This window comes from Bos taurus, chromosome 17 (assembly GCF_002263795.3).
Source record: "Bos taurus isolate L1 Dominette 01449 registration number 42190680 breed Hereford chromosome 17, ARS-UCD2.0, whole genome shotgun sequence".
NCBI classification, from domain to species: domain Eukaryota; kingdom Metazoa; phylum Chordata; class Mammalia; order Artiodactyla; family Bovidae; genus Bos; species Bos taurus.
This window is the reverse complement of record NC_037344.1, coordinates 46,727,239-46,754,131: the sequence shown is the minus strand read 5'-3', so window position 1 is coordinate 46,754,131 and position 26,893 is coordinate 46,727,239. Positions and strand designations below refer to the sequence as shown.

General features: G+C 38.1%; 1 protein-coding gene across 3 annotated transcripts in view; it reads left to right on the top strand.

Annotated features, from left to right (window-relative positions):
• The window catches only part of PIWIL1 (piwi like RNA-mediated gene silencing 1), a 38,341-nt gene extending 11,448 nt beyond the window's left edge, over positions 1-26,893 (top strand). For 2 of the 3 annotated variants that reach the window (XM_059876107.1, XM_024977378.2), the window contains exons 5-22: positions 509-634; positions 1,135-1,349; positions 1,725-1,846; positions 2,935-3,015; positions 4,102-4,299; positions 4,798-4,909; positions 10,740-10,866; positions 11,086-11,203; positions 11,984-12,098; positions 13,266-13,453; positions 13,827-13,899; positions 15,642-15,842; positions 15,948-16,051; positions 16,868-16,938; positions 17,108-17,261; positions 23,180-23,305; positions 25,725-25,872; positions 26,035-26,893. In XM_059876107.1, coding sequence (XP_059732090.1) covers positions 509-634; positions 1,135-1,349; positions 1,725-1,846; positions 2,935-3,015; positions 4,102-4,299; positions 4,798-4,909; positions 10,740-10,866; positions 11,086-11,203; positions 11,984-12,098; positions 13,266-13,453; positions 13,827-13,899; positions 15,642-15,842; positions 15,948-16,051; positions 16,868-16,938; positions 17,108-17,261; positions 23,180-23,305; positions 25,725-25,872; positions 26,035-26,151 — 2,396 coding nt within the window. In that variant the 3' untranslated portion in view covers positions 26,152-26,893. 3 annotated transcript variants of the gene reach the window in all.

Here is a 26,893-nt window from a genome sequence, read left to right as displayed (position 1 = left end):
TCTGCTGGTTTTTAAGGGAATTGGTGAGGAAATTACATTTTAAACTTCAACATTTTCTAATTCAGGTAGCACATTTAAATTTTATAAACTGCCAATTCTTACAGCTATAATTATATCATAAAAGTTGTGGAAAATACTGATAATAAGGCCCTTAGGTGGTATTATACCTACAGACAGAAAAATAATTACCCAGTCAGCAAATGTATTTTTCTAAGTTCTTGAATCAGTCCAGTCATCTTGGTCTTATATATATGTCCTGTGAGGGAGCTGAGTTTGCCTAGAGTGGTGACAAGAAGGGCTCCATGGAAGAGGTTCTAGCTGAGAAGTTCCTTTTTTCTTTGGTTGGCAGATACCTAAAACATCCTGACAGGATTGTTACACACTGTGTTTAGCACCACAGGAGCCTTTGGGTTTCATGCCGTAGTGTACTTTGGGAATTGCATTTGTCATGTTGCGTATTAACTTAGATGTATTTTTTCTTTGTTATTCCTTTTTTTTTTTTTTAAAGAACTCCAGATATCTGCTGGATTCCAGGAGTTATCATTAGCAGAGAGAGGAGGTCGTCGTAGAGACTTTCATGATCTTGGTGTGAATACAAGACAGAACCTAGATCATGTGAAAGAATCAAAAACAGGTAGGTTAATCATTAAGAATAAGTGTCATGAGATTACTTTTCAAGTACACAGGACAGTAAATTGAAGCACTTTCACTTAGGTATTTATTTGTATGATGAATTGCTCAGGTGAAAGAGTATGTTTGTTCAAAGACTGCATGGATACTTTTTCCATTTTCCTCTCCTTTTTGGTTTTGAAATAGGTCATAGATGTTTTCAGCTGCACTGAAATGTTTGGATACATATCACATAGATCACTTTTCTCTTTAACGCTTTTTGCTATAAAGATTTCATTGCTTCAGTTGTAAATTACTTTAGGGATAATTGTTTTCTAAATGGATGCTTCCAGTAATTTATGTAAATAGAATAGTAGTCCCCGAAGTCAGATGTCTGAGAACTTGTGTTGTCTGTTGCTGTTAGCCCTTTGCTTACAGAACTGCATCTGCCTTGGCATGGCAGTGAAGATTTCAAGGAAGCATAAACTTGACATATCATTAATTGAACATGACTTACTTTTACAGGTTCTTCAGGTATTATCGTAAGGCTAAGCACTAACCATTTCCGATTGACATCCCGTCCCCAGTGGGCCTTATATCAGTATCACATTGACTATAATCCGTTGATGGAAGCCAGAAGACTCCGCTCAGCTCTTCTTTTTCAACATGAGGATTTAATTGGAAGGTGTCATGCTTTTGATGGAACAATATTATTTTTACCTAAAAGACTACAGCACAAGGTTATTTCAGTTGTTGGAATGGGGAGAGGGAAATGGGGATTCCCACCTCAAAGCCAAACCGCAACATTCTAGGGTAGCTTTCAAGAACCCCCAGTCTGTTAGGCTTCTGTCTGTTAGGGTTTATAATGCCCCCACAGGGTGTTCTGGCATAATTGTATCACTCTTAGATCTACCTGAGTGACTTCATCATTACAATCAAGTAATAGTAAAGCACTTAAAATCATTTTCTCATACCCATTCTTTCTTTTTTTTTTTTTAACTTTTCTGAATTTTCATGAGCTTGATCTTGATGGCTCAGATTGTTGCCTTATTCAACAGGCTTATGTATTGGGCTTATTTTAACAAAAGTTTGGTTTTCCACCACTCTGGCTTTAGGTTACTGAAGTTTTTAGTCAGACTCGAAATGGAGAGCACGTGAGGATAACAATCACCCTGACAAATGAACTCCCACCTACGTCCCCAACTTGTTTGCAGTTCTATAATATTATTTTCAGGAGGTATGTTAGTGTTTTTCTTTTAACATTTTAATAAGAAATTTTAAACGTAATCTAAAGCTGGAAGGCATGTATAGTAAGTACTTGTATACTTAGTACCTAGATTTGACAGTGATTGGTTAAGATCATTGGGTTACTCTTGAGTTTTAATCATTTTTAGGTGTGATATACTGATATAAATCTCATTTATTTGCTTTAAGCAAGTGTCATGTTGTTCACTTCCTTATTTGTGTTGAGATTAGACCTTTTAAATCCTATTTGAGCTTCTATTAAGAACACACAGTCTCTCAGAGGTCTGTCACTAACCTTATATTCCTTCTCTCCCACAGTGGGTACCAATTCAGAAAACAGGGCAGGATTTAGGCCTATTCAGATTTATTTCTTCCATCATAGGACATATACTGCATGCTCTGTAATTTGCTGTCAGTGTGGATACTCTTTTTTTCCAAATCCAAAATTAGGACACATGTTTTAAGGAGACTGCCCTCTATCCCCCTGCTGAGTGGGAAGCAATCTGGATGAGACTGAAATTGGTGTGAGAATAGTGAGACATAATACTGGGGTTTGTAATTTACCCTTTTAAGGTGGTCATAAGATATCTGCTACTGATTAATCTTGGTAGATATTTACTTGAATTAATGCAATAGGAGATTTACTTTTCTGTGAATGATGGGTTGGCAAACTTTTTTTCTTTTTTTTGCAAATGGCCAGATAGTAAACATTTTAGGTTTTTCAGGCCATATTATCTGTATCTCAACCATTCTGCTTTGCTGTTGAAGCAGAAAAGCAGTCATTGAGCACATATGATCATGGCTGTGTTCCAATGATGGACACTTCACTGATGGACACTGAAACTTGAATTTCTTATAATTCATGCATCTTTATCCATTTTTATAGTTTTGATTTTTTTCTAGACCTTTAAAAGCTGTTTAAAAAAAATAGCTCTTAGGCCATACAAAAACCAGCAGGTAGGCTAGATTTGGCCCACCTACAAGCCATAGTTTGCCAACCTCTGCTGTAAGCAATATGCCATTCTAGTTGTAGTGTGGGGTACTTATCAGTAGTCATTATTCTGACTTTTCAAATTCTAGGCTTTTGAAGATCATGAATTTGCAACAAATTGGACGGAATTACTATAACCCAAGTGACCCAATTGATATTCCAAATCACAGGTTTGTATAAATTGGCAAGTTTCTATTTCTTAGGTTTAATCACAGACTTTGAAAGTGATGCTCTATTTTGAAATGATTAGATTTACTATGGCTGTTAATGGTACCCATCACATTAAATGAACATTTAACTTGGTTTGAACAATGAAGGAGACATCCCAGAATACCTGGCGCTTTAAAGATCATGTGATATTTACTTGTCACAGGGAAAAAGCATAGAGTTTTCCAACACAAAGTTTATATTTGATCTTCAGTTGCTCAGTTGTGTCCGACTCTTTGCAACCCCATAGACTGCAGCACGCGAGGCTTCCTTGTCTATCACCAGCTCCTGGAGCTTGTTCAAACTCATGTCCATTGAGTTGGTGATGCCATCCAACCATCTCATCCTCTTTTGTCCCCTTCTCCTCCTGCCTTCAATTTTCCCAGCATCATGGTCTTTTCCAGTGAATCAGCTCTTCACATCAGGTGGCCAAAGTATTGGAGCTTCAGTTTCAGCATCAGCCCTTACAGTGAATATTCTGGACTGATTTCCTTTAGCGTTGACTGGTTTGATCTCCTTGCAGTCCAAGGGACTCTCAAACGTCTTCTCCAATACCACAGTTCAAAAGCATCAGTTCTTCAGCGCTCAGCTTTCTTTATGGTCTATCTCTCAAATCTGTACATGCTTACACATCCATACATACACATATTTGCTCATCACATAAACTCATCACAAAAACTTATCACCTAATTATGATTGCTTCAAAAGTTACTGTAGTGTATCAGGATGTACACACAAATGGTTTAGGTTTATTTATAATAATTGTAGATATTTTCAATTAGACTTTTCAAGTTTTTAGATCAATATAAAATTTTAGTAAAGTTAGTGTATTAATTTAAAATGGAAATTATAATGTTATTATAAAATAACATTCATTGTTGGAGATCTTAAAAAGATCAGTATTTATCTGGAAAAGATAAAAATAAGTAAATTTAGTGAAAGACTTATCCTTTTGACCTAGCTAATAAAGGTAAAAAACAACTTGTTACATACAAAGCATACTGGGATATTCATAGGATTTACTTCATGGTTTTCATTCCATTTGACAGATTGGTGATTTGGCCTGGCTTCACTACTTCTATTCTTCAGTATGAAAATAACATCATGCTGTGCACTGATGTCAGTCATAAAGTTCTTCGAAGTGAAACTGTTCTAGATTTCATGTTCAACTTGTTTCATCAAACCGAAGAACACAAATTTCAAGAACAAGTGTCTAAGGAACTGATTGGTTTAATTGTTCTCACCAAGTAAGACTTTTAAGAATGTAAACTAATTTTACAAGTCTTAAGATGTTTGGGCTTTCTAGCCCTAAAATGTTAGTTGGGAAGTAGGGTTTAAGATTGAGAGGTGAGAGTGCACAGAAATGGGAGGGAAACTTACAACCTCCCTTAAGAGTTAAAAGATCGGGGGGAATATACTCATCTGAAAAGGAGAAATATCCAATTATTTCTATCCTTTTTAGTTATAATTTTATTTTCTAATATTAATTTAGTTACATCCCCATCTCTCTTGCATCAGTTCAGTTCAGTTGCTCAGTCATGTCCAACTCTGTAACCCCATAGACTGCAGCACACCAGGCTTCACAGCTTTTAAGAAATTTGTTTCCTTGTTCTTTCTATACTATTGCACATTACCAAATGATTTGAAATTTTATTTTCTAGAAAGTGTATGTTACCTAGTTTTTTCTTTTTAATAACATTTCTACATGTTTTAATCAAATATTGACAAATCTCAACTGGTCATAGGTATAACAACAAAACATACAGAGTAGATGATATTGACTGGGACCAGAATCCAAAGAGTACCTTTAAGAAAGCAGATGGCTCTGAAGTCAGTTTCTTAGAGTACTACAGGAAGGTAAGACATTAATATTGATTTTTATCTTTTTAATGTGAATTGCTTAGACCTTAGGAGAAATCTGAAATACCTTCAGTAGAATTTTCTAATAGCTAATGAATTTTCTAATACATATGGAACAAGTGGCTCTTATAGCTGTATATAAATATGTTTATCAACCCAGTCACAGCATAGTTAGCTCATTAGCAAGTGAGATGTGCTCTTTCCTGGTTCTTTTTCTGAAGCAGATTCAGGATTACATTTGAACCTAACCATGTAGAGGACAAATAAGATAATAGATGATAAAAAACACAAGTTAACAGCTTACCATACTGTCTGATTCTGTAACTAGCACTTTTTCAAAAACTTCATCTGCCAATGGCAGCTCAAGATCTTTGAACCCTTAGCATCAGTTGTGATAAATCTGCAAATGGGTTAACTCTTAACCTTTGTCTAACATGTTGACAGAATTCAGACAGACTTGTTACATGAAGGTTAGATAGTAAGTTCAGTGGTTGATCTTCAGCACCAGTTTATAAAAGATGATTCTAGCTTTTGGCACAGTGATCACTAAATTGAAAAAGACACCAGAGACAAATAACATTAAGTTTGTACAAAAGTAATTGTGGCTTCGGACCATGAATTTCAAGTCATCATCAGTTCAGTTCAGTTGCTCAGTCATGTCCAACTCTTTGGGACCCCATGGACTGCAACACACCAGGCTTTCCTGTCCATCACCAACTCCTGGAGCTTGCTCAAACTCGTGTCCATCAAGTTGGTGATGCCATTCAACCATCTTATTCTCTGTTGTCCCCTTCCCCTCCTGCCTTCAATCTTTCCCAGCACCAGGGTCTTTTCCAGTGAGTCAGTTCTTTGCATCAGGTGGCCAAAGTACTGGAACTTCAGCATCAGTCTTTCCAATGAATGTTCAGGACTGATTTCCTGTAGGATTGACTGGTTTGATCTCCTTACTGTCCAAGGGACTCTCAAGAGTCTTCTCCAACAGCACAGTTCAAAAGCATTAATTCTTTGGCACTCAACTTTGTTTATGGTCCATCTCTCACATCCATACATGACTATTGGAAAAACCATGGCTTTGACTGAATAGACCTTTGTCAGTAATGTCTCTGCTTTTTAATAAGCTATCTAGTTGATCATAGGTTTTCTTCCAAGGAGCAAGCGCCTTTTAATTTCATGGCTGCAGTCACCATCTGCAGTGATTTTGGAGCCCAAGAAAATAAAGTCTGTCGCTGTGTCCATTGTTTCCCCATCTCTTTGCCATGAAGTGATGGGACTGGATGCCATGATCTTCGTTTTCTGAATGTTGAGTTTTAAGCCAACTTTTTCACTCTCCTCTTTCACTTTCATCAAGAGGCTCTTTAGTTCCTCTTTGCTTTCTGATATAAGGGTGGTGTCATCTGCATATCTGAGCTTATCGGTATTTCTCTTGGCAATCTTGATTCCAGCTTATGCTTCATCTAGCCCAGCATTTCGCATGATGTACTCTGCATATGCATGGTGACAATATACAGCCTTGACATACTCCTTTCCCAATTTGGAACCAGTCCGTTGTTCCATGTCCAGTTTTAACCATTGCTTCTTAACCTGCATATGGATTTCTCAGGAGGCAGGTCAGGTGGTCTGGTATTCCCATGTTTTTCAGAATTTTCCAGTTTGTTTGTGAGCCACACAGTCAAAGGCTTTAGTGTCAAGGAAGCAGAAGTAGATGTTTTTCTGGAATTCTCTTACTTTTTCAATGATCCAGTGGATGTTGGCAGTTTGATCTCTGGTTCTTCCTTTTCTAAATCCAACTTGTACATCTGAAAGTTCTTGGTTCATGTACTGTTGAAACCTAATTTGGAGAATTTTGAGCATTACTTTGCTAGGGTGGAAGATGAGTCCAATTTGGCGGTAATTTAAACATTCTTTGGCATTGCCTTTCTTTAGGATTGGAATGAAAACTGACCTTTTCCAATCCTGTGGCCACTGCTGAGTTTTCCAAATTTGCTAGCATATTGAGTGTAGCACTTTAACAGTATCATCTTTTAGGATTTGAAATAGCTCAGCTGGAATTCCATCATCTCCACTAGCTTTATTCAAAGTGATGCTTCTTCAGGCCTATTTGACTTTGCACTCCAGGATATCTTGCTCTCGGTGAGTGATCACAGTATCGTGGTTATCTGGGTCAGTAAGATCTTTTTTGTACAGTTCTTCTGTGTATTCTTGCCACCTCTTCTTAATCTCTTCTGCTTCTATTAGGTCCACACTGTTTCTGTCCTTTATTGAGCCCATCTTTGCATGAAATGGTCCCTTGGTATCTCTAATTTTCTTGAAGAGATCTCTAGTCTTTCATAACTAAGCTCCAACACATCTTTATTAACCAAAATAGGCAGTATTCCAATCAACACATTTTTGCCAATGAGAAATAAGTTTGTTTATTCCTATAGTGTAAAAATCTGTGCTTCGGGATTAGATGAACTCTTGGAAAGCATTTGCTGCCTTCTGCTGGTTGTGGAAGCATTTTGCCAATAGAAAGTTGTCAAGATGCTTGAAAAGGTAGTAGTCAGTCGGCTCGAGGTCAGGTGGATACGGCCGATGAGGCAAAACCCTGTAGCCCAGTTGTTTGAGCTTCTGAAGCGTTGATTATGTGGTGTGAGGCTAGGCATTGTTGTGGGGAAGTGGGCCTGTTTTGTTGGCTAATACTGGCTGCAGGCTTGCAGTTTTCGGTGCATCTCATCAATTTGCTGAGCATACCTCTCATATGTAATGTTTTCACCGGGATTCAGAAAACTGTAGTGGATCAAATGAGCATCAGACGACCAGAAAAAGGTTTTTTTGGCGCAAGTTTGTCTTTGCGAAGTGCTTTGGAGCTGCTTCTCGGTCTAACCACTGAGCTGGTTGTCGCCAGTTGTATAAAATCCACTTTTGATATTGTTGCATAGAATAAGACAATTCAAAACTAGTTTTTTGGTTTGTGGTCGGCTTGTGAGGCACCCATTTGTGGAACTTTTCACCTTTCCAGTTTGCTTCAAATGCAGAATGACCACAGAATGGTCGACGTTGAGTTCTTCAGCAGCGTCTAGTATAACTATAAGAGGATCAGGTTCAGTGATGCTCTCAGTTGGTCATTGTCGATTCCGATGCCCGGCCACTGCTCTCCTCATCTTCAAGTCTCTTGTGTCTTTCGTAAAACTTCTGCAGTATACATTTGTTAGCAGTTCCTGGGCCAAATGTATTGTTAATGTTGTAAGTTGTCTCTGCTGCTTTATGATACATTTTGAACTAAAAAAAATATTGCTTGAATTTGCTTTTTGTGTAACATTTCTATAGTCTGAAATAAATATAAGCAGCAAGTAATAAGTCATTAGCAAGAAATGTACATTAAAATGAGGTATAACCACATTTATTTAAGAATGAATTCCAATATCAAATGGTAAAGTGCAACAGTGTAAAACTGAAGTTACTTTTATACCAACCTAACAGAACAGCTACTGACTAGAAGAAAATAAAATGTTTCTATAGGAAGGCATCAGACATTGTTGTAGTGGTCAGAGATGAGCAGATCTGCCTCCTAAATTCTTAGAAGTCACTTCCCATTTGATGTGCTCTGTCAGAAGTGCAGGAAAACACATCAGTTAAAATTTAAAGCTTGTCTTTGAAGTGCTAAATTTTATATAACTTTTTTCTATTTTCTGTAGATTATGTTTTTTCTAAAAAGTAGAATAAATGAACTATTGTGTGTGTGTGTGTGTTTATATATATATTATGCCAAAAGTATTCATCTGACTGGTGATCTTTGAAATGTCTTTTTGCTGAAAAATCTGTTGCTGCCTGATCTTCAGCTGCTCTCCTGTGAATGAGAAGATTAGATGCCACTCTGGAGGGAAATGATGCCCTAAGAAGTTGCATTAAGAACTGGTCTTACTCTGGCAAAATGAAAACAGGCCAAGGGTCATCTCAGCTTGATTTCCCTACTGCTGTTTTTAACCTCTGAAAATTCCTTGTAGACTTGAACTGTGTTTGACCTAGATTCTTCTGAGTGTCAGAGGTTACTGTGACAAACGAGTTCTGGCATTTTTCTGTAGTTCATTTGAATAAGCACGATCAGGGATGGGTAGAGTTGGTATACATCAGCAGCAAATACAGAGAGGATACAGTTGAAAGTTGATTTAAACCTGAAGCAAGATCAAGGAAAATTCTCCCCTTCTCTGACTAGTACCGAATCTTGCATGCCTGCTTGTTCTTCCACAATTGAAGTGAACATCCTATTAAATGTTGACATACTTCAGGGTTCTGCCTCAGGTCCCCAGTTGCTATATATTTACTCTTCAGGTGATCTCCAGTCTGTGCAAAGACTTCAGATATAATATGCTAACAGTTGGGTGGACTTGAAATATGTGAAAGAAATAAGGCATTCTTAAAACTTCGTAGTGGAAATTCAGTTTTAGTAATAAGTGATGGCTTAGATACTATACATTGAAGAGAATATCTAGGAAGTACTCAGGGTAGGAGATAAGGGCCTTTGGAAGGAAAGATCATGGTCAATAACTTAAAAATCTAATATTAAACAGAAATGAAAGTGCTGGTTCTTCAGATGTAGGGGAAAGTGTTAAAAGAACTGACAGGCTTTCTTTTACGCACTAAGAATATAGAAGAGGGAAATCCCACAGCTCTGTAATTAAGAATTATGCGTTTTAAGGCCGTTTGGTGAAATAGAGAAATAGGAATACTTCTGAAATCACTACCACCGTTCTACCTGTGTGTATACCCAAGTGAATGATGTGTAAGCAGGGTGACTGTTAATAGACCCCTAATAAAAATAGTATGATAAAATAAATAATACAGAGAAGTGGAGCAGAGGTCACATATGCATGTTCTACTTCGAATTTTTTTTGCCTGGATGATTGGTAAACAGTTGAGTGTAGGACAGTCAGTGCAAGCTAAAATTCACGGTCTCTTACTTGATGATGTAGGTGGCCAGCACCTTGGCTGTATGCAGGAAGAAGGAGGGGCAGGTGGACCCGTCTTCTGGAGAGAGCAGCACTCATGGAATGGCTGTGACGGCACTACTGTCCTGCATACTTACTGCAGATGTGATTTTATTTGAGAATAAAGTTAGAGCTAAATTAACCAGGATAACGATGCTAGGAGAGGATACAGGAAATGATAGAGAGGTCTTCTAGAAGCACTCTCTAGTGAAGGGAATGCAAGAGGTCTGCTATGGTCTGGAATTGTAGGGCTGACCTGGAGGCCAGAGACCTGTCTCACACATGTTAGATCCTAGACATCAGCATGTTTGGTCTCTTTACATATTGTAAATCTAATCTTAGACAGTGATTACATGTGGGCAGTCTTAAGATGGGGAACCTTAATACTGCTCAGTTGAAATTCAACTGCAAAGTAAACTTTCAACTTTCCCTAATTAACACTGTTCCATAGAGTGTACACATTTTCCCTCCCCCCTTTATTCTTAGTGTGAGACTTCTTTCATGAGCTCATCCTTACTATGAGTAGTTTTAGAGGAATTACGCTGTTGTGAAGACCTGGAGTTACACAGACTACTGTGTCTGAACCAAGAAGTCAAAAAAATGAAGTAAATAGAAATGTAGCAAAAAGTCAAAACTTAGAGCCTTACCATCCTTGACCATTTAAGTTTTTAGGAGAAAAGATGAGTCTATAAATCACAACCTATTTTAGTAGGACCAGAAAGACAGTATGTTTTACTTGGAAACAGATACTAGCCTTGCTATTAGCATATATGCTTAGTTTTAAAAAGTGAAACTTTTTTGTCCATTAACATGTTACTAAAGGCATTTACTGTGAACAGCGATATCTGTCTTCCCTTAAATAGCAATATAACCAAGAAATCACTGACTTGAAACAGCCAGTTTTGGTCAGTCAGCCTAAGAGAAGGAGAGGCCCTGGCGGCACATTACCAGGCCCAGCCATGCTCATCCCTGAGCTCTGCTACCTCACAGGTATGCTGACTTGTCTTTATTGGTGAAGCCACTGCGTGGTTCCCCTTCAGTTCTAGAAGCCATTAAACATTCCTTTTCCGCACTCATCCTCCCTGCCACCAACCCGACCCTTAAAACTGGTTTGTCTCCTGGGAGTTCTTTACTCATCACCACCCTACATTCCATATAGTTAGGCCCGATTCTTGTTTCTTTAACTGTATAGTTTTATTCTGTTTAAAGGTTTAACTGATAAAATGCGTAATGATTTTAATGTGATGAAAGACTTGGCTGTTCATACAAGACTGACTCCAGAGCAAAGGCAGCGTGAAGTAGGAAGACTGATTGATTATATTCATAAGTAAGTCATCTGTGCTTTACGGGGTATGTTTTCAGTTCTTTATTGTATGTGGGTTTGGAGGAGTGACTTTCTCAGGGGAATGACAGAAACTAATTTTGTTTTTTATTTGTATTTGCGGTATTCAGGGTGGGTTCTTCATGTTTCTGAGTGAGGCTACTATTTGTCAGGAAATAATTAGCTCAGTTGGTAAAGAATCACCTGCAGTGCAGATCTGGGTTCAATTCCTGGGTCGGGAAGATCTGCTGGAGAAGGGATAGGCTACCCACTCCAGTATTCTTAGACTTCCCTTGTGGCTTAGCTGGTAAAGAATCTGCCTGCAATGTGGGAGACTTGGGTTCAATTCCTGGGTTGGGAAGATCCCCTGGAGAAGGGAATGGCTATGCACTCCAGTATTCTGGCCTGGAGAATTCCACGGACTGTACATGGGGTTGTAAAGAGTCAGACATGACTGAGCAACTTTCACGTTAAGTTAAACCATGGTATTTCTAATTCTGTTAGAAAAAGAGAATAAAATAGAAAGTGAAGTTGTTACAGCGTTGTGTTTACTTTGAGGAGGAGATAGTTTGGGCATCAGAATTTTAAATGAAAGGATATTGTGAAGGGAAACATGACATAATAAGAGAAAAACATTTCTGTGTTTCCTAGCATTCTCACCAGTATTTCAATCCTGAAAGAAACATTGACATTTGTTATAGGTTGCAGTGGGTCTCTATTTGCTTGTATATATTAGTTTTTGCTGTTTCCTTACATTTAGTGAAAAGCAATATGTTAAATTTACAGAGATGATAATGTGCAGAGGGAGCTTCGAGACTGGGGTTTGAGCTTTGACTCCAACTTACTGTCCTTCTCAGGAAGAATTTTGCAAGCAGAAAAGATTCATCAAGGTGGAAAAACAGTAAGGCAGTTCTTAAAAGTTGTCAGTGAAATCAGGTTCGGTTCACATTCACAATAAAGCAAGCACGAATTCCATGCCAGTGCAGTCCTTTCCTCTTTTCCCTGACCCACATCCTCTCTTTGTCCACCGATCTGAATACAGGAGGAGGAAATGTGGGAACACTCAAGAAGGCAAAGCCTGTAGCTTGTCTTCAAAACCATCTGTGAGACTGAGATAAAAGGTGGCTTAATTTTTTAAGTAACCTTAATTTTTTAAAGTGAGATATAGTAGAAGTCTCTTAAGTATCTAATTGGGTTGATATTTTGTCTGCCACTACAGTGAACTTTTACATGGAAAACTCCCCGTTTATTTAGCTTCATTTTTGCCTGGACCATTTGTTTGTTAGGGATATATATATTTGCACACATAAACACATACATGGATATATATATATATGTATATATGAAATATTGTGATATCTTTTATATCTTCTCTTCAGAAAAAGAAAGCAAGTATTCTAAAATATGTTTTTGTGTAATTGAAACACTACAAGTACCAAAATTTAAAAATCCCTTTATAAAAAGCTGTGCTCTTCTGTTTTCGAAATGTTCTGTGGATAACAACCTAATCATGTAGCTTAATATTTTAATTACTATTGCTTTATTATCCTTTGTAGTAAATATATATTCTTGTATAAGAGTTGTTCGGGAGGTGGGTAGGACATGTAAAAAGCAGGCTTTTCCCTCTGTGATAGATATAGGTACTGAGTTATGTGTTAGCTTTCTGCCTTACTGTCAGATGTTTTCATAGCTTGCCTTCAGTATCTGACACCTCAGTCATAAAGTCACTTAACTTTCAAGGCCTTGTTTTTTATATCTTTATCATAAGGTAAACAGCACCTATCCTTGTAAGATTTTATAAAAGATTTTTAAAAAAGGCCACAGCTTAAGATACTGTAACAGGCAGGTGAGCACTTGAGTGGCAGCTGTTAATAAGAGTGTATTTTAAATAAAATTGCTGTAATCCTTTGAATACATTTTTCTTCTTCCTCACTTAGAGCATTTGTCTATGACTGCAGGTCAAATTTAAAAGTAGTACTTTGAGATTTGCACTATGCCATGGTAGAATTATTGAAGAATTTTTGGCTTTATCCCTGAGAACTTACAATGTCTCTGAACTTTCTTCTAGTTTGATTACAATCCACAATTTGCAGATTGGTCAAAAGAAACAAGAGGTGCACCATTAATTAGTGTTAAGCCACTAGATAACTGGTTGTTGATCTATACTCGAAGAAATTATGAAGCAGCCAATTCGTTGATACAAAATCTATTTAAAGTTACACCAGCCATGGGCATACAAATGAAAAAAGCAATAATGTAAGTTTATCAAGTCATTTCTACTCTGAAAATTGACTCATAGTCATTTGGAAGGTGGGAACTCAAACTGTTAAAAACTATTAAAAACATTAAATTATCTTAATTTAAAGATCTGATAAAGTCCCTTGTAGGGTGGACACAGAAATGTGTTCGAGTTGCTAAGAATGAGTGAGACAAAAAAAGGACTGTTTCTCAAACAATTGCTGTTGGGTGTGTGAGAAATCCTTTTGACTACATGGCTTCTCCTGGTGTTCTATTTCGTTATTTCACCCAGAAATGTTGCTTGTGTTACAATCTGTGGGAACCTTTTAACACATAGTACATTTTTTTGGTTAACTTTTTCTGAATGTTGAATTACGTATTTCCATTCTAGGATTGAAGTGGATGATAGAACTGAAGCCTATTTAAGAGTCTTACAGCAAAAGGTTACGTCAGATACCCAGATAGTAAGTAGCTAGTTGATATGTAGGCAGCTGACCTGGAATCAGTTGTTGTAAATTGGGCGTTGGTAAACCTTGGAACTTGAGCTCAGTGTTAAAAATGTTATAATTAGGTTCCCAAACAAGTCACAAGACACATATTTTACCTTCCTACGGTAGCTCAGTTATGCTGGCTTTAGTTGTGCGCTTAGGAGCTTGTGTACTGCAAACGGTAAGGAAGGGATGGAAGAAAACAAAGCCATCTTAAATTTACCCAGACTCAAATGCTCTAATTCTAGAAAATTTCAGGGAGGGAGTGGGGAGGAGAAAAGGCACAAGAGTAGAAATCAGTACTTGTTCAGCACATGTGGTATAATTAGTATATTTGTAGTTACACTTAGTATAATTAATAAGGTGGCAAAGACACATTTAATGAAAAACAATACACCTGAATTGCTTTAAACCTAAGAAATGAGTTGGTTTCTTCTAATGGATTCCTTTTAGTCCTTTGTCTCCTATGCCACAGGCAGAGTGCTATTAGGTTGTCTTGAATAATAGAGATACCAAGGGTAGGAAAATTATTTTACTGGGGGCTATGGCAAGAAAAATAAGAATCTGGGACTATAAATTGGGGAATATAGCAGTAAGTTAGTGTTGGATTCAGCTCCAGAACTTGAATCCTCAGAATTTGGGCAAATATAGGTGGCTTAGTTGCTTGGTTAATTTTCCAGCCTTTTTATGATGTAATTGACATTTAACATTGTGTGAGTTTAAAATGCACAGTGTGATGATTTGATATATTGTGAAATGATGACCCTAGCACGTTAGTTAATATCTCCATCATCTCAGGTAATTGCAGTTCTTCTTTGTATATGTGGTGATAACCTTTAAGATCCACTCTGCAGCTTTCAAGTATATAATGTATATATAATTGTGATCGCCGTGCTATATACACTAGATTCTCAAAACTTACTTTCTAACTGGAAATGTGTATCCTTTGACTAACCCCCATTTGGGACAGGCGTCTGTTTAGATCAGTCATTTCAGTTTCCCCAGAATTGCCCATGAACTTCTAGGAAATTTCATAGTTTGATCATACTCCCAAGCCAGAGCTTTGAGAGTTTAAAAGCCGTGATTCTAGGTAAGGCATGAGTAAATGAAAATTGTAAGCATTTTAGAAAAGCTTTTATTTGTCCACCTGTAAGTTATCACTAACTTATTTTGCCCTATTCCCTACTCCTAAATTATTCCAAGCTGGTAACAGACCATATTTAACTAACTTCTCAAGTTTTAATGATACTCGGTTTTAAATTGTTTGCTTAACTTGGTTTCGTTCTTAGTATATATTAGTTGAATGTAATGAGCATTATGGGCGTCCCTGATGGCTCCGCGGTAAAGAACCTGCCTGCAGTGCAAGAGACACAAGGGGCACAGGAAGATCCCCTGGAGGAGGAAACGGCAACCCACTCCAGTATATTGTTGCCTGAAAAATCCCATGGACAGAGGATCCTGGCGGGCTACAATCCAAAGGGTTGCAAAGAGTTGGACATGACTGAGCACCCAGTTACTCTCAGTGAACATTATATAAATGTTAATGTCATACTTACTAGCACCGTGGCAGAGATGGAGAGTAAAGTATTAATATCAGTAAACGAATCACAGGTGTTTGTGTGTTTATGAATCACAGGTGGGTTTAGTTTCCTCTCTTCTTTGAATTTAATTATCAGTTTCCTAATTCTTTGTGATGAGGATATTTTGTTTGTTTTTAGGTTGTTTGTCTGTTATCAAGTAATCGGAAAGACAAATATGATGCTATTAAAAAATACTTATGTACAGATTGCCCTACTCCAAGTCAGTGTGTGGTGGCCCGAACCTTAGGCAAACAACAGACTGTCATGGCCATTGCTACAAAGATTGCGCTGCAGATGAACTGCAAGATGGGAGGAGAGCTTTGGAGGGTTGATATGCCTGTAAGTTTGATTTAACTTGTAGATATAAATTTTGTTATTTAAAAAAATGTATTTTTATTGTATTGGCATTCCATTGTATCTAAAATTACGATGTTCTTGTTAAAGCTGAAGCTAGCGATGATAGTTGGCATTGATTGTTACCATGATACCACAGCTGGACGGAGGTCAATTGCAGGATTTGTGGCAAGCATCAATGAAGGGATGACTCGGTAAGTGGGCTTTGATAGCCGTAGATTAAGTGCTGAACATAGGCAAACAGGACATGAGTGCAGGGGCTAGTGTCTGGGGAGTACCAGAATTGTGTTAATTTTTTAACTTGGTTTCTTTTACATTAGATCCAATCAAATAGTTAGGAAAGAAACCAGTTATTAGCTACTCTAACCATTTTTAATATCCTTCACTGGCCCTTAATCTGTAGTGGTCAGACTACATTTTAGGTTATTTTATTATTTGTATTTGGTGAGAGGATGCATCTCCTTAAATGTGACAATCTCTAAAAGCTTCTTTAATAAATTTATTACTTTGAATGTAATCTCAAGTTTCCATGTTAATTTTATCTTGGAAAACCCACTCAAGTTTACCCAGTCACTTGCGTATCAACGTAGTGAAATTACTTTTCAGTGCTTTTCTTAGAACTGATAGAATTGCCAAGAATAGGAAGAATGAGAATTGAAGCATTGATTTGTGGGCATTACTGATACTTGGGCGTATTTCAAGGTATTTTATCTTTGAGAAGAGCGTCTTTTACCAGGAGTATAGTATTAGTATGCTTCTGTATATATTGACGTGTAAACCTAGGAGGCATATCTGGCTATTACAACTTAGATTTTATTTCCTCCTCGGTGCTGGAATTGATTTATAATGAGAAAAAAAAAATGTCTATGAGGGATTTCCTGTATCTTAACTCCGTTTAAGATTTCATCAAGGAAGTTAAAGATAATAAATTGCATAGATATAGAAGAATTCAAAAGTGAAACAGTTCTGTATGGTTGTGTTCTCACCTCAGTCATTTTTTCTCCGAATAGCTGGTTCTCTCGCTGTGTGTTTCAAGACAGAGGACAAGAACTAGTAGATGGGCTTAAGGTCTGCTTACAAGGTAAGTCGCCTGCTGTGTTCCAGTCTGGCCTCCAAACTCCAGTCTTCAAGAAGTTATCTTAAAGCTGTGCTTCTGGGAAAACAAAAAAAAACTGTGCCTGGAGTTTGGTAGAAGCACATATTTTTTGTTGTGTGTTAATGTATTTAAAACTTTCCTGGCTTTCTTTCAGCTGCTCTAAGGGCTTGGAATAGCTGCAATGAATACATGCCTAGTCGAATTATTGTGTATCGGGATGGCGTAGGAGACGGTCAGCTTAAAACACTGGTGAACTATGAAGTACCACAGTTTTTGGATTGCCTGAAATCTGTTGGTAGAGGTTACAAGTAAGCACATGACATGTAAAGCGTTTCCTTTGTATAAAATTGCATTTTGCATCTTTGAAAATAACGTCACAAGGTGGAAAGGTAAGTGAGAACCTAACCTTATAGGCGCAATAGGACTTGAGGTAATGGAAGGGGTTGGGGGGTGGGTGTCTCATGGAGACTGTTTTGTAGAGGAGAGGCTAGAAATGTAGAGTGGAAGTTCCCTCAAGGAATGACACATGGCAACACCTTCACTGACCAGCCGCTGCCACTTTTCTCTCTTACAGCCTTGAAGTATGAGGGTCTGATTATCCCAATGCAGCCATAGGCGTCCACAGCATTGGTTGAAATAAATCTTCCAGATAGTCTTAACATACTCTTTCTCTACCTCCTTGTACAACAAATACTTGTTTAATTTCTTTGAACTCAATTGGACTGGTTTTTGATGGGTAGATGATTGGCATGTGTTTGGTGTCCTAGGAGGAGACTGTTAACCTCTGTCCTTTGAGGTGGTCTGCGCAGCCAAGGGGAGCTGTACTCATAACTGAATACTACTCAGGCTCTCCTTTGAAACCTACATTAGTTTTTGCTTTGCTCTCCTACCAAGATCATTTGTTGGTTCTCTCTGGCAGTAAACTGCATGCCATCTCAAGATAGCTGTTCTAATAAGTTACATTGTTTAATTTTGTGCTGTTTTCTTTCTCATATTGTAAGTAAGTTGAGATCAGGGACTGTTGTATATTAAGGGCTTAGTGCATAATATATTTTGTGGAGCTGATTTTTAAAGATGCTTAGAATATCCAGGAGGTATGTTTGTATGTGCTTGCTCATGCATATTGTTCAGTTGCTAGATCATGTCTGACGCTTTGTGACCCTCTGGACTGTGGCACACCAGGCTTCCCTGTCTTTGGCTATATCCTAGAGTTTACTCACATTCATGTCAGTTGAGTTGATGATGCCATCCAACCATCTCATTCTCTGTCACCCCCTTCTCTTCTTGCCCTCAGTCTTTCCCAGCATCAGGGTCATTTCCAATAAGTTGGCTCTTCGAATCAAGTGGCTGGAGTATTGGAGCTTCACCTTCAGCACCAGTCCTTCCAAAGAATATTCAGGGTTGATTTCCTTGGATTGACTGACTTGATCTCCTTGCTGTCCATGGGATTCTCAAGAATCTTCTCCAGCACCACTGTTTGAAAGCATCAATTCTTTGGCACTCAGCCTTTATGATCCAACTCTCACATCCATACATGACTACTGGAAAAACCACAACTTTGAATATATGGACCTTTGTCAGCAAAGTAATGTCTCTGCTTTTTAATATGCTTTCTAGGTTTGTCATAGCTTTTCTTCCAAGGAGCAAGCGACTTAGTTTTGTGACTGTAGTCACCATCCACAGTGATTTTAGAGCCCAAGAAAATAAAATCTGACACTATTTCCACTTTTTCCCCATCTTTTTGCCATGAAGTGATGGGAGTGGATTCTATGATCTTTATTTTTTGAATGTTGAATTTTAAGCCGGATTTTTTCACTCTCTTTCACCTTCACCTAAAGACTCTTCAGTTCCTCTTCACTTTATACCATTAAAGTGGTGTCATCTACATATCTGAGGTTGTTTGTATTTCTCCCGAAAATCAAATTCCAGCTTGGGAATCATCCAGCGCAGTATTTCTCCTGATGTAAACTGCGTAGAAGTTAAATAAGCAGGGTGAACAATATACAGCCTTGATGTACTCTTTCCCAATTTGGAACCAGTCTGTTTTTCCATGTCCAGTTCTAACTCTTGCTTCTTGACCTGCATACAGGTTTATCAGGAGGTAGGTAAGGTAGTCTGGTATTCCCATATCTTTTTTTTTTTTTTTTTTAATTTTATTTTATTTTTAAACTTTACATAATTGTATTAGTTTTGACAAATATCAAAATGAATCCACCACAGGTATACATGTGTTCCCCATCCTGAACCCTCCTCCCTCCTCCCTCCCCATACCATCCCTCTGGGTCGTCCCAGTGCACCAGCCCCAAGCATCCAGTATCGTGGATCGAACCTGGACTGGCAACTCGTTTCTTACATGATATTTTACATGTTACAATGTCATTCTCCCAAATCTTCCCACCCTCTCCCTCTCCCACAGAGTCCATAAGACTGTTCTATACATCAGTGTCTCTTTTGCTGTCTCGTACACAGGGTTATTGTTACCATCTTTCTAAATTCCATATATATGCGTTAGAATACTGTATTTATGTTTTTCCTTCTGGCTTACTTCACTCTGTATAATAGGCTCCAGTTTCATCCACCTCATTAGAACTGATTCAAATGTATTCTTTTTAATGGCTGAGTAATACTCCATTGTGTATATGTACCACAGCTTGCTTATCCATTCATCTGCTGATGGACATCTAGGTTGCTTCCATGTCTTGGCTATTATAAACAGTGCTGCAATGAACATTGGGGTACACGTGTCTCTTTCCCTTCTGGTTTCCTCAGTGTGTATGCCCAGCAGTGGGGTTGCTGGATCATAAGGCAGTTCTATTTCCAGTTTTTTAAGGAATCTCCACACTGTTCTCCATAGTGGCTGTACTAGTTTGCATTCCCACCAACAGTGTAAGAGGGTTCCCTTTTCTCCACACCCTCTCCAGCATTTATTATTTGTAGACTTTTGGATCGCAGCCATTCTGACTGGTGTGAAATGGTACCTCATAGTGGTTTTGATTTGCATTTCTCTGATAATGAGTGATGTTGAGCATCTTTTCATGTGTTTGTTAGCCATCTGTATGTCTTTTTTGGAGAAATGTCTATTTAGTTCTTTGGCCCATTTTTTGATTGGGTCGTTTGTATTCCCATATCTTTAAGACTATTCCACAGTTTGTTTTGATCCACACAGTCAGAGGTTTTTGCATAGTCAATGAAGCAGAAGTAGATTTTTTTTTTTTTTTTTAATTCCCTTGCTTTTTCTTTAAGCCAGAGGATCTCTGGATCCAGTTTGATCTCTGGTTCCTCTACCTTTTCTAAATCCAGCTTGTACATCTGGAAGTTCTCAGTTCGTGTACTGTTGAAGCCTAGCTTGAAGAATTTTGAGCATAATCTTGCTAACATGTGAAATGAGTGCAGTTGTATGGTAATTTGAATATTCTTTGTTACTGCCTTTCTTTGGGATTGGAATGAAAACTGACCTTTTCCAGTCCCGTGGTCACTGCTGAGTTTTTCAAATTTGCTGGCATATTGAGTGGAGCACTTTCACAGCATCATCTTGTAGGACTGAACTAGCTCTGGGATTCCATCACCTCCATGAGCTTTGTTCACAGTAATGCTTCCTAAGGCCCAGTTCACTTCACACTCCAAGATGTCTGGCTCTAGGTGAGTGACTACATCATCATGGTTATCTGGGTCATTAAGAGCTTTTTGTACAGCTCTTTTGTGTATTCTTGTCACCTCTTCTTAATTTCTGCTTCTGCTTCATGGATATTTAAAGACTGATTATTTCTGCCAAACCTTTTCAGCAGCATTTGTTATCATTATAGAAAACGAGGGTCTTGAAAGTCGTTTGACAGTATCTGGGCTCCATGTGATTTATGTGGCCCATGGGATGAGCATTAAGGACTTAATTTCTAGCTAAATTGAAGGGCGCTTCCAAGTCTTTTTTGGCCGAATTCTGAAAGAACCCCTCTAAGTGTTAAACGTTTCTTAAAATGTGATCATTATGCCAGTAAGTTTTCAGAGCAAGTTAGGGATGTTTTTATCTCTTTTGAAGTAACTGAGTTTCAGATTAAAATGCGAATAGCATTTTAAAATATTTTGTAAATGAATGTTAATGTTCTTTCCTATCCTCTTAAAATTCTTAATGCTTATATTTTTCATTGGTATTTTGTTCTACTTTGTAAAGTTTTGTAAGTTTTAATTTGTTTTCTTCCTTAGAAAAAGGAAAGTTGCAGGGAAGGAGGATTTAAATTGATTGCCTGTGCTGGTACATAACAGACCATTGCATGCGGTAGATTTCACATCGTCAATTGTGCTGTTATTTGGGGGCTGCAGAAATTAGTGATCAAGACAATATGTCTTCCAATCAGTTTAGGTTGATCCCAGCTTAGCCTTCATCTGTGAAACGGGATGCACCTCACCAAGGCTGCTGAAAGAAATGCCAGAATGTTCAGTGTACTTCATAAAATACCCAGTATGCTCTCAATATATAGTAGGCACTTCATCTAAAAAAAGTTTAGAGTTGCATATAAAGTAAAATGATATCTAAGAATTACCCCTTACTTTTAAGAAATGGAGTTTGGATTTTAACATTTGCTGTTATCTTATTTGTTTGTTATAAATATTTGTTTTTGAATTGAAGTGTTGATAATTAGCTTTTTATAAAGATGTGTCATGGATTAGCTGATTTAGGATGTTTGGTTCAGAACAAATCAAAAAGTCACTTCAACATACTTGTGACTTTCTTTCCGTCACCACATTTGCAGAATCATTTCTTGAGATGTCCCAGGACTAAAATCTACTTTGTCTTTTGGTTCCTGAGACGGTGGCTTTGTAATATGCAGATCTCTTGTTGCTGGGCAGCAGTGGCTTTACATGTGGAAATAGTGATATTTCTAAAAATGTCCTCTGTTTACTGAAGTAAAATCATCTTCCTACCCCTGGTATATTTGCTTACTGCTACCATGAAGCAGCACAGGTTAGGTTTAGCAATGAGTGGAAGTTCCCAATTTGGAATCTTCTGGACCATCAGTCTAGACAGTATACTGTAAACTACCTACCTAAGTCAAACATTACCAGGCAGGTCCATACTGCATGTGAGGTCCTCTGCTTTCCAGTTGTTAGAATAAAGTATATTTGTGCTCTTAAGGAACTAATTTTGTAGCTAGAAAAAGAGCAGAGGAAAGTTGAGGTATTGAAAATCATAATTTTTATCAAATGCTTATTATATGATAGCACTAAGTGCTTAATATGTTCTAATGCATTTATTCCCAAGTGCACATGTGTATACAGTGTGATTGTATCAGACAATGAATTTGAAATGAACCTTTAAGAGATGGTTGGAAAGGGTATTCAAGCTCAGTACGACCTGCCAGTTTAAAGGCTGTCCTCAGGAGAGCCAAGAAGCTTGTTAGAGGCAGTGAATCTAATGTGACACAGAGCTGAAAGCTCACTAGGGGAGAGGAGTAGTCTTGACATAGGAAAGAAGCCACGTGAATGGGGTTGGGAAGGGAGAGGGTGACAGAGAATGTTCTCGTATTGCTGAGGATAAGCTGAGGAGTGAGCGAGTGTGAGAGACAAACGGACACAGAGATCCCCTGATACCAGTCATTTTGAAAAGCAGTCAACCAGTCATTTTGAAAAGCAGATTAGATTTCGAGACTACTCAAATTAGCTTACTTGTCAAAGATTTTACTTTCCACGGGCTTCCCAGGTGGTGCTTGCTAGTGGTAGAGAATCTGCCTGCTGCTGCAAGAGACATGGGTTTGATCCCTGGGTGGGGAAGGTCCGCTGGAGTAGGAAATGGCGCCCTGTTCCAGCATTCTCGCCTGGAGAATCCCATGGACAGAGGAGCCTGTCCGGCGACAGTCCTTGGGGCCTCAGAGTCAGACACAACTGAGTACACTTACTTTCCACGTAGGAGGAAATGTCCACTGAAAAGGGTCTCAGACTGTGAACTTTAAAGACATGCTGGGTTTAACATTTTAGTGTGCTGGGTATGTTATATGCTCGGTTTAATAATTAAAAAACTACATAACCTTGCCATTTTATTTTCTACTCAAAGTTTATTCCTGGTCCTAACTCCAGGTCCTTACAAGTTGTGGAATCTTCCTTCACAACTTCGATAAATAATATACCCAAGAGGGAGATGCATTTCTTTTTTAATGGAGTGTATGAATGTATGAATGATTCAATGCCCTGAAAGTATGACTGACTAAATGTAGTTACGTTCATCACCATCTTAAAGCCCAAGACTAACGGTAATTGTGGTGAAGAAACGTGTCAACGCCAGATTTTTTGCTCAGTCTGGAGGAAGACTTCAGAATCCACTTCCTGGAACAGTTATTGATGTAGAGGTTACAAGACCAGAATGGTAAGTTCTGTATTAGGTGAAGATTGGTTTTTGCTTTGTCTTTTAGCATAACCTCTATGCTTTATTATCTTTTACCATATTTACTTTTTAGTTCTTATACTTTATTTCTTATAAATACTAATGCTTTTCATTAGTTTGCCCTAATAATGCCTATGATGTATGAACTTAGTGTCTGACATGGTGAGCACAGGTTTCTGTGCAGTTTCTCTCTGGGGGAATAGGGTTATCATTTATGGCCTTCGTTATACATACAGAGTTGAAGAACTGCTGCTGTAGATTGCTGTGGCATTTTTTTTTTAAACATATGTAACCTCATCCATAGATTCTTATTTTCCAATCAAAATGTTTAGATCCATAATGTACTTGGTTATCCACAGGTTAGAAAATTCCATCTAAAGACACAGTTGCAGATGAGAAAAGTGACTTCTGAGTAAACACTAGGGTGGCACAGGTGGCACAGGGGTAAAAATCCACCTGCCAATGCAGGATATGCAAGAGAGATGGGTTTGCTCTCTGGGTCAGGGAGATCCCCGGGAGTGGAAAATGGCAACCCACTCAGTATTCTTGCCTGGAAAACAGCATGGTCAGAGGAGCCTGGCAGGCCACAGTCCATGGGTTACAGTCAGACATGACTGAGCGACTCAGCACGCATGAGTGAACACTGTGTACCTGTGAGCTGCACTCTGCTGTGAGAAAGCTGGCCAGAACACTCAGGGGCACACGGTCGGTCGTGCGCTCAGCACACGACAGTTCAACTGCAAAGTCATGAAACTGGGTTCCTCAAGTTCCATTTTGTGGGGGTTGGTGTACAGTGCACTAAGTCACGTTCCTTATGGCAAGTCATTGGTCAGTCCACGGTAACACCCTCCTCATGAGAGTGAATAGGAGAGTTTCTGTTTTTATACATAAATTTGTGGGGCCTTTTAAAAAGGGCAGCTTTAATCAAGGTAAAGTGTCAGCCTAAGGGGCAAAGTTTAAATGTGTAGCACTTCTCCTGTATGAAACGCAGGTAAATGAGGCATTGCTCCTGCTGCTAAGTCGCGTCAGTTGTGTCCGACTCTGTGCGACCCCACAGATGGCAGCCCACCAGGCTCCGCCGTCCCTGGGATTCTCCAGGCAAGAACATGGAGTGGGTCGCCATTTCCTTCTCCAATGCATGAAAGGGAAAAGTGAAAGTGAAGACGCTCTGTCGTGTCTGACTCCTTGCGACCCCATGGACTGCAGCCTACCAGGCTCCTCTGTCCATGGAATTTTCCAGGCAAGAGTACTGGAGTGGGGTGCCATTGCCTTCTCCGAATTATACTTAAATTTATGTAGACAAATGATAATACAGATTTTAGATCCACTTAGTCCTGTTAGCTGACAGCATATCGAAATATTTATTTAAAGATTCACTTTCTTAGATTGTGTCTTTTTCTCAGGCAGGTAATAGTTGTCAGAAGGGTTCTAACCTATTGGGGAAAATCACTGAGGGAGGACAAAATGGCTAAGATAATTGACAGTTTCATTTCCTGTAGACTCTCTTTAACCATTCAGAATGACCTCATGATACTTTCTAACATTACTGCTACTCTGACAACCAAAGCTTAGGTATAACATTGACCTGAAGACAACTTTTTAAAACAATTTGAGTAAAATGGAAGTTGGATTTTAAAGTATCAAAAAACGTGATTACTTTTTACTCAATGTTCTTTAAAACTTAATAACTGCTAGTCTACTCAAATACTTGGAGAAGTCTACTTTGAATAATAAGGTGCTTAAGTTGGGAGGGAACTAAGGTTTTGATTCTAGCTCGGTTACGATTTCGCTGTTCTTTTGGGCACATCATTTAATGTTTCTGAAAGCCTCATTTTTCTAGATTACAATAATCTGTTGTAGATCAATTCTGATTTTATAATTTGTCTCGTTTTAAAGGGACATAATAAATTTCTTAATATCTTTATCAGGCTGGATTACAGCATCTCTGAATGGATACTTAATTGGTACCCTTCCCCCCCCCCCAAAAAAAAAAAAAAAAAAACCTGACATCTATTCCTTTATGTTTGCACTACTTGGTTCTTGATCCTAGAGCCTGTTCCCGCTCAGCTGTCTCCCTCAGATGTGGAGTGGAAACAGGCCTGTTGTACAGCGTGCACTGTCAAAATTAGCAGCCAGGTCAAACATTTGTTAATGCCCTTAGGCATCAATGATAGGTATTTAAAATACAAAAAAGTGGTATCTTAAACCTCTTTCACACACAAGCATTCCAAAACAGTTCATGAATAGCAAGCTCTGAATTCAAGGAAGCACACGTTTTGAAAAGATTACGTTACATTAGTATACAGGATCCTTCCACTGTAAGAAACTTGAATCATCTTAACTTTAGCTTTGAAAAAGATAAGCCTCATACCCATGTGGTTTTTTTCTTATGTAATTCCAGGTATGATTTTTTTATCGTGAGCCAGGCAGTGAGAAGTGGTAGTGTTTCTCCCACACATTATAATGTCATCTATGACAGCAGTGGCCTGAAGCCAGACCACATACAGAGGTTAACTTACAAGCTGTGTCATGTCTATTATAACTGGCCAGTAAGTATTTTTTATTAATTGATATTTAGCCACATCAGTGAGATTCACTTTTCAAAATGGAATTGCTGTGTTTTCAAAGGCTTTTACTGTTAATACTGAGATTTATAAGTTAGAGAAGTTACTTTTAAAGTAATAGAACCTTTTTGTTTTCTTCCACTAAAGGGTGTCATTCGTGTTCCTGCTCCTTGCCAGTATGCCCACAAACTGGCTTTCCTTGTTGGCCAGAGTATTCATAGAGAACCAAATCTGTCACTGTCAAATCGTCTTTACTACCTCTAACCTACAGAAGACGACAAGATGTGGCTGCGTTTTTCTTTTTGAAATTATATCTTCAGGATTTTTTTTTAAGCTCTTATTTTTTAAACTGTTATCTTTCTAGATGAAACTTGGGAAGGAAACTAGGAAATCTAGAGTCATTTCTAACTTTGCTATTAATTGACTTATTTTATAGGTAAAAATTAGGATTTACTCTTTTATCTTGTTCTCATAAATGTGAGGATTTTTTGTTTTGAAAAAGTGTGGAGAAGATGCTTTGTACTATAAGCAGAATCTCTTAAACTATTTGAAAAGTAGGGATTTACTTGAAAATGTTCTCAGGAGTGAGCAAGTCCTATTTGTAAAGCTACAGTGGCCTTGCTTTTGAAATACTTAGTTTGAATTTAAAGGAGAGAAAAGGAATAAAGTGGAGGGCTCACTACAATCATAAGGTAGGATTTTACTTGAGTATCTGATGATCTCATTTTACAGGAAAAGCTGCCATTAAATAACCTATACAAGGTATAGGAAAAGTGTGCGAGTATGGAGAAGTATGCTTATTTTTTATTTCATTTTGGGGGCTAGGTATTATGGGGGTTAAAAAAGATAGTTGAAAATTTTAAATTTCTGTCCAAAGAAACATTTTAATACTGTTTAATAAAAGAGACCAGTAGTGTATATTAACATTACTATTTTTTTTTTTTTTTTTGCAACTGGGACATAATTCCATTTGTTGTAAAATAAAATTACAATGATTGTCATCTTA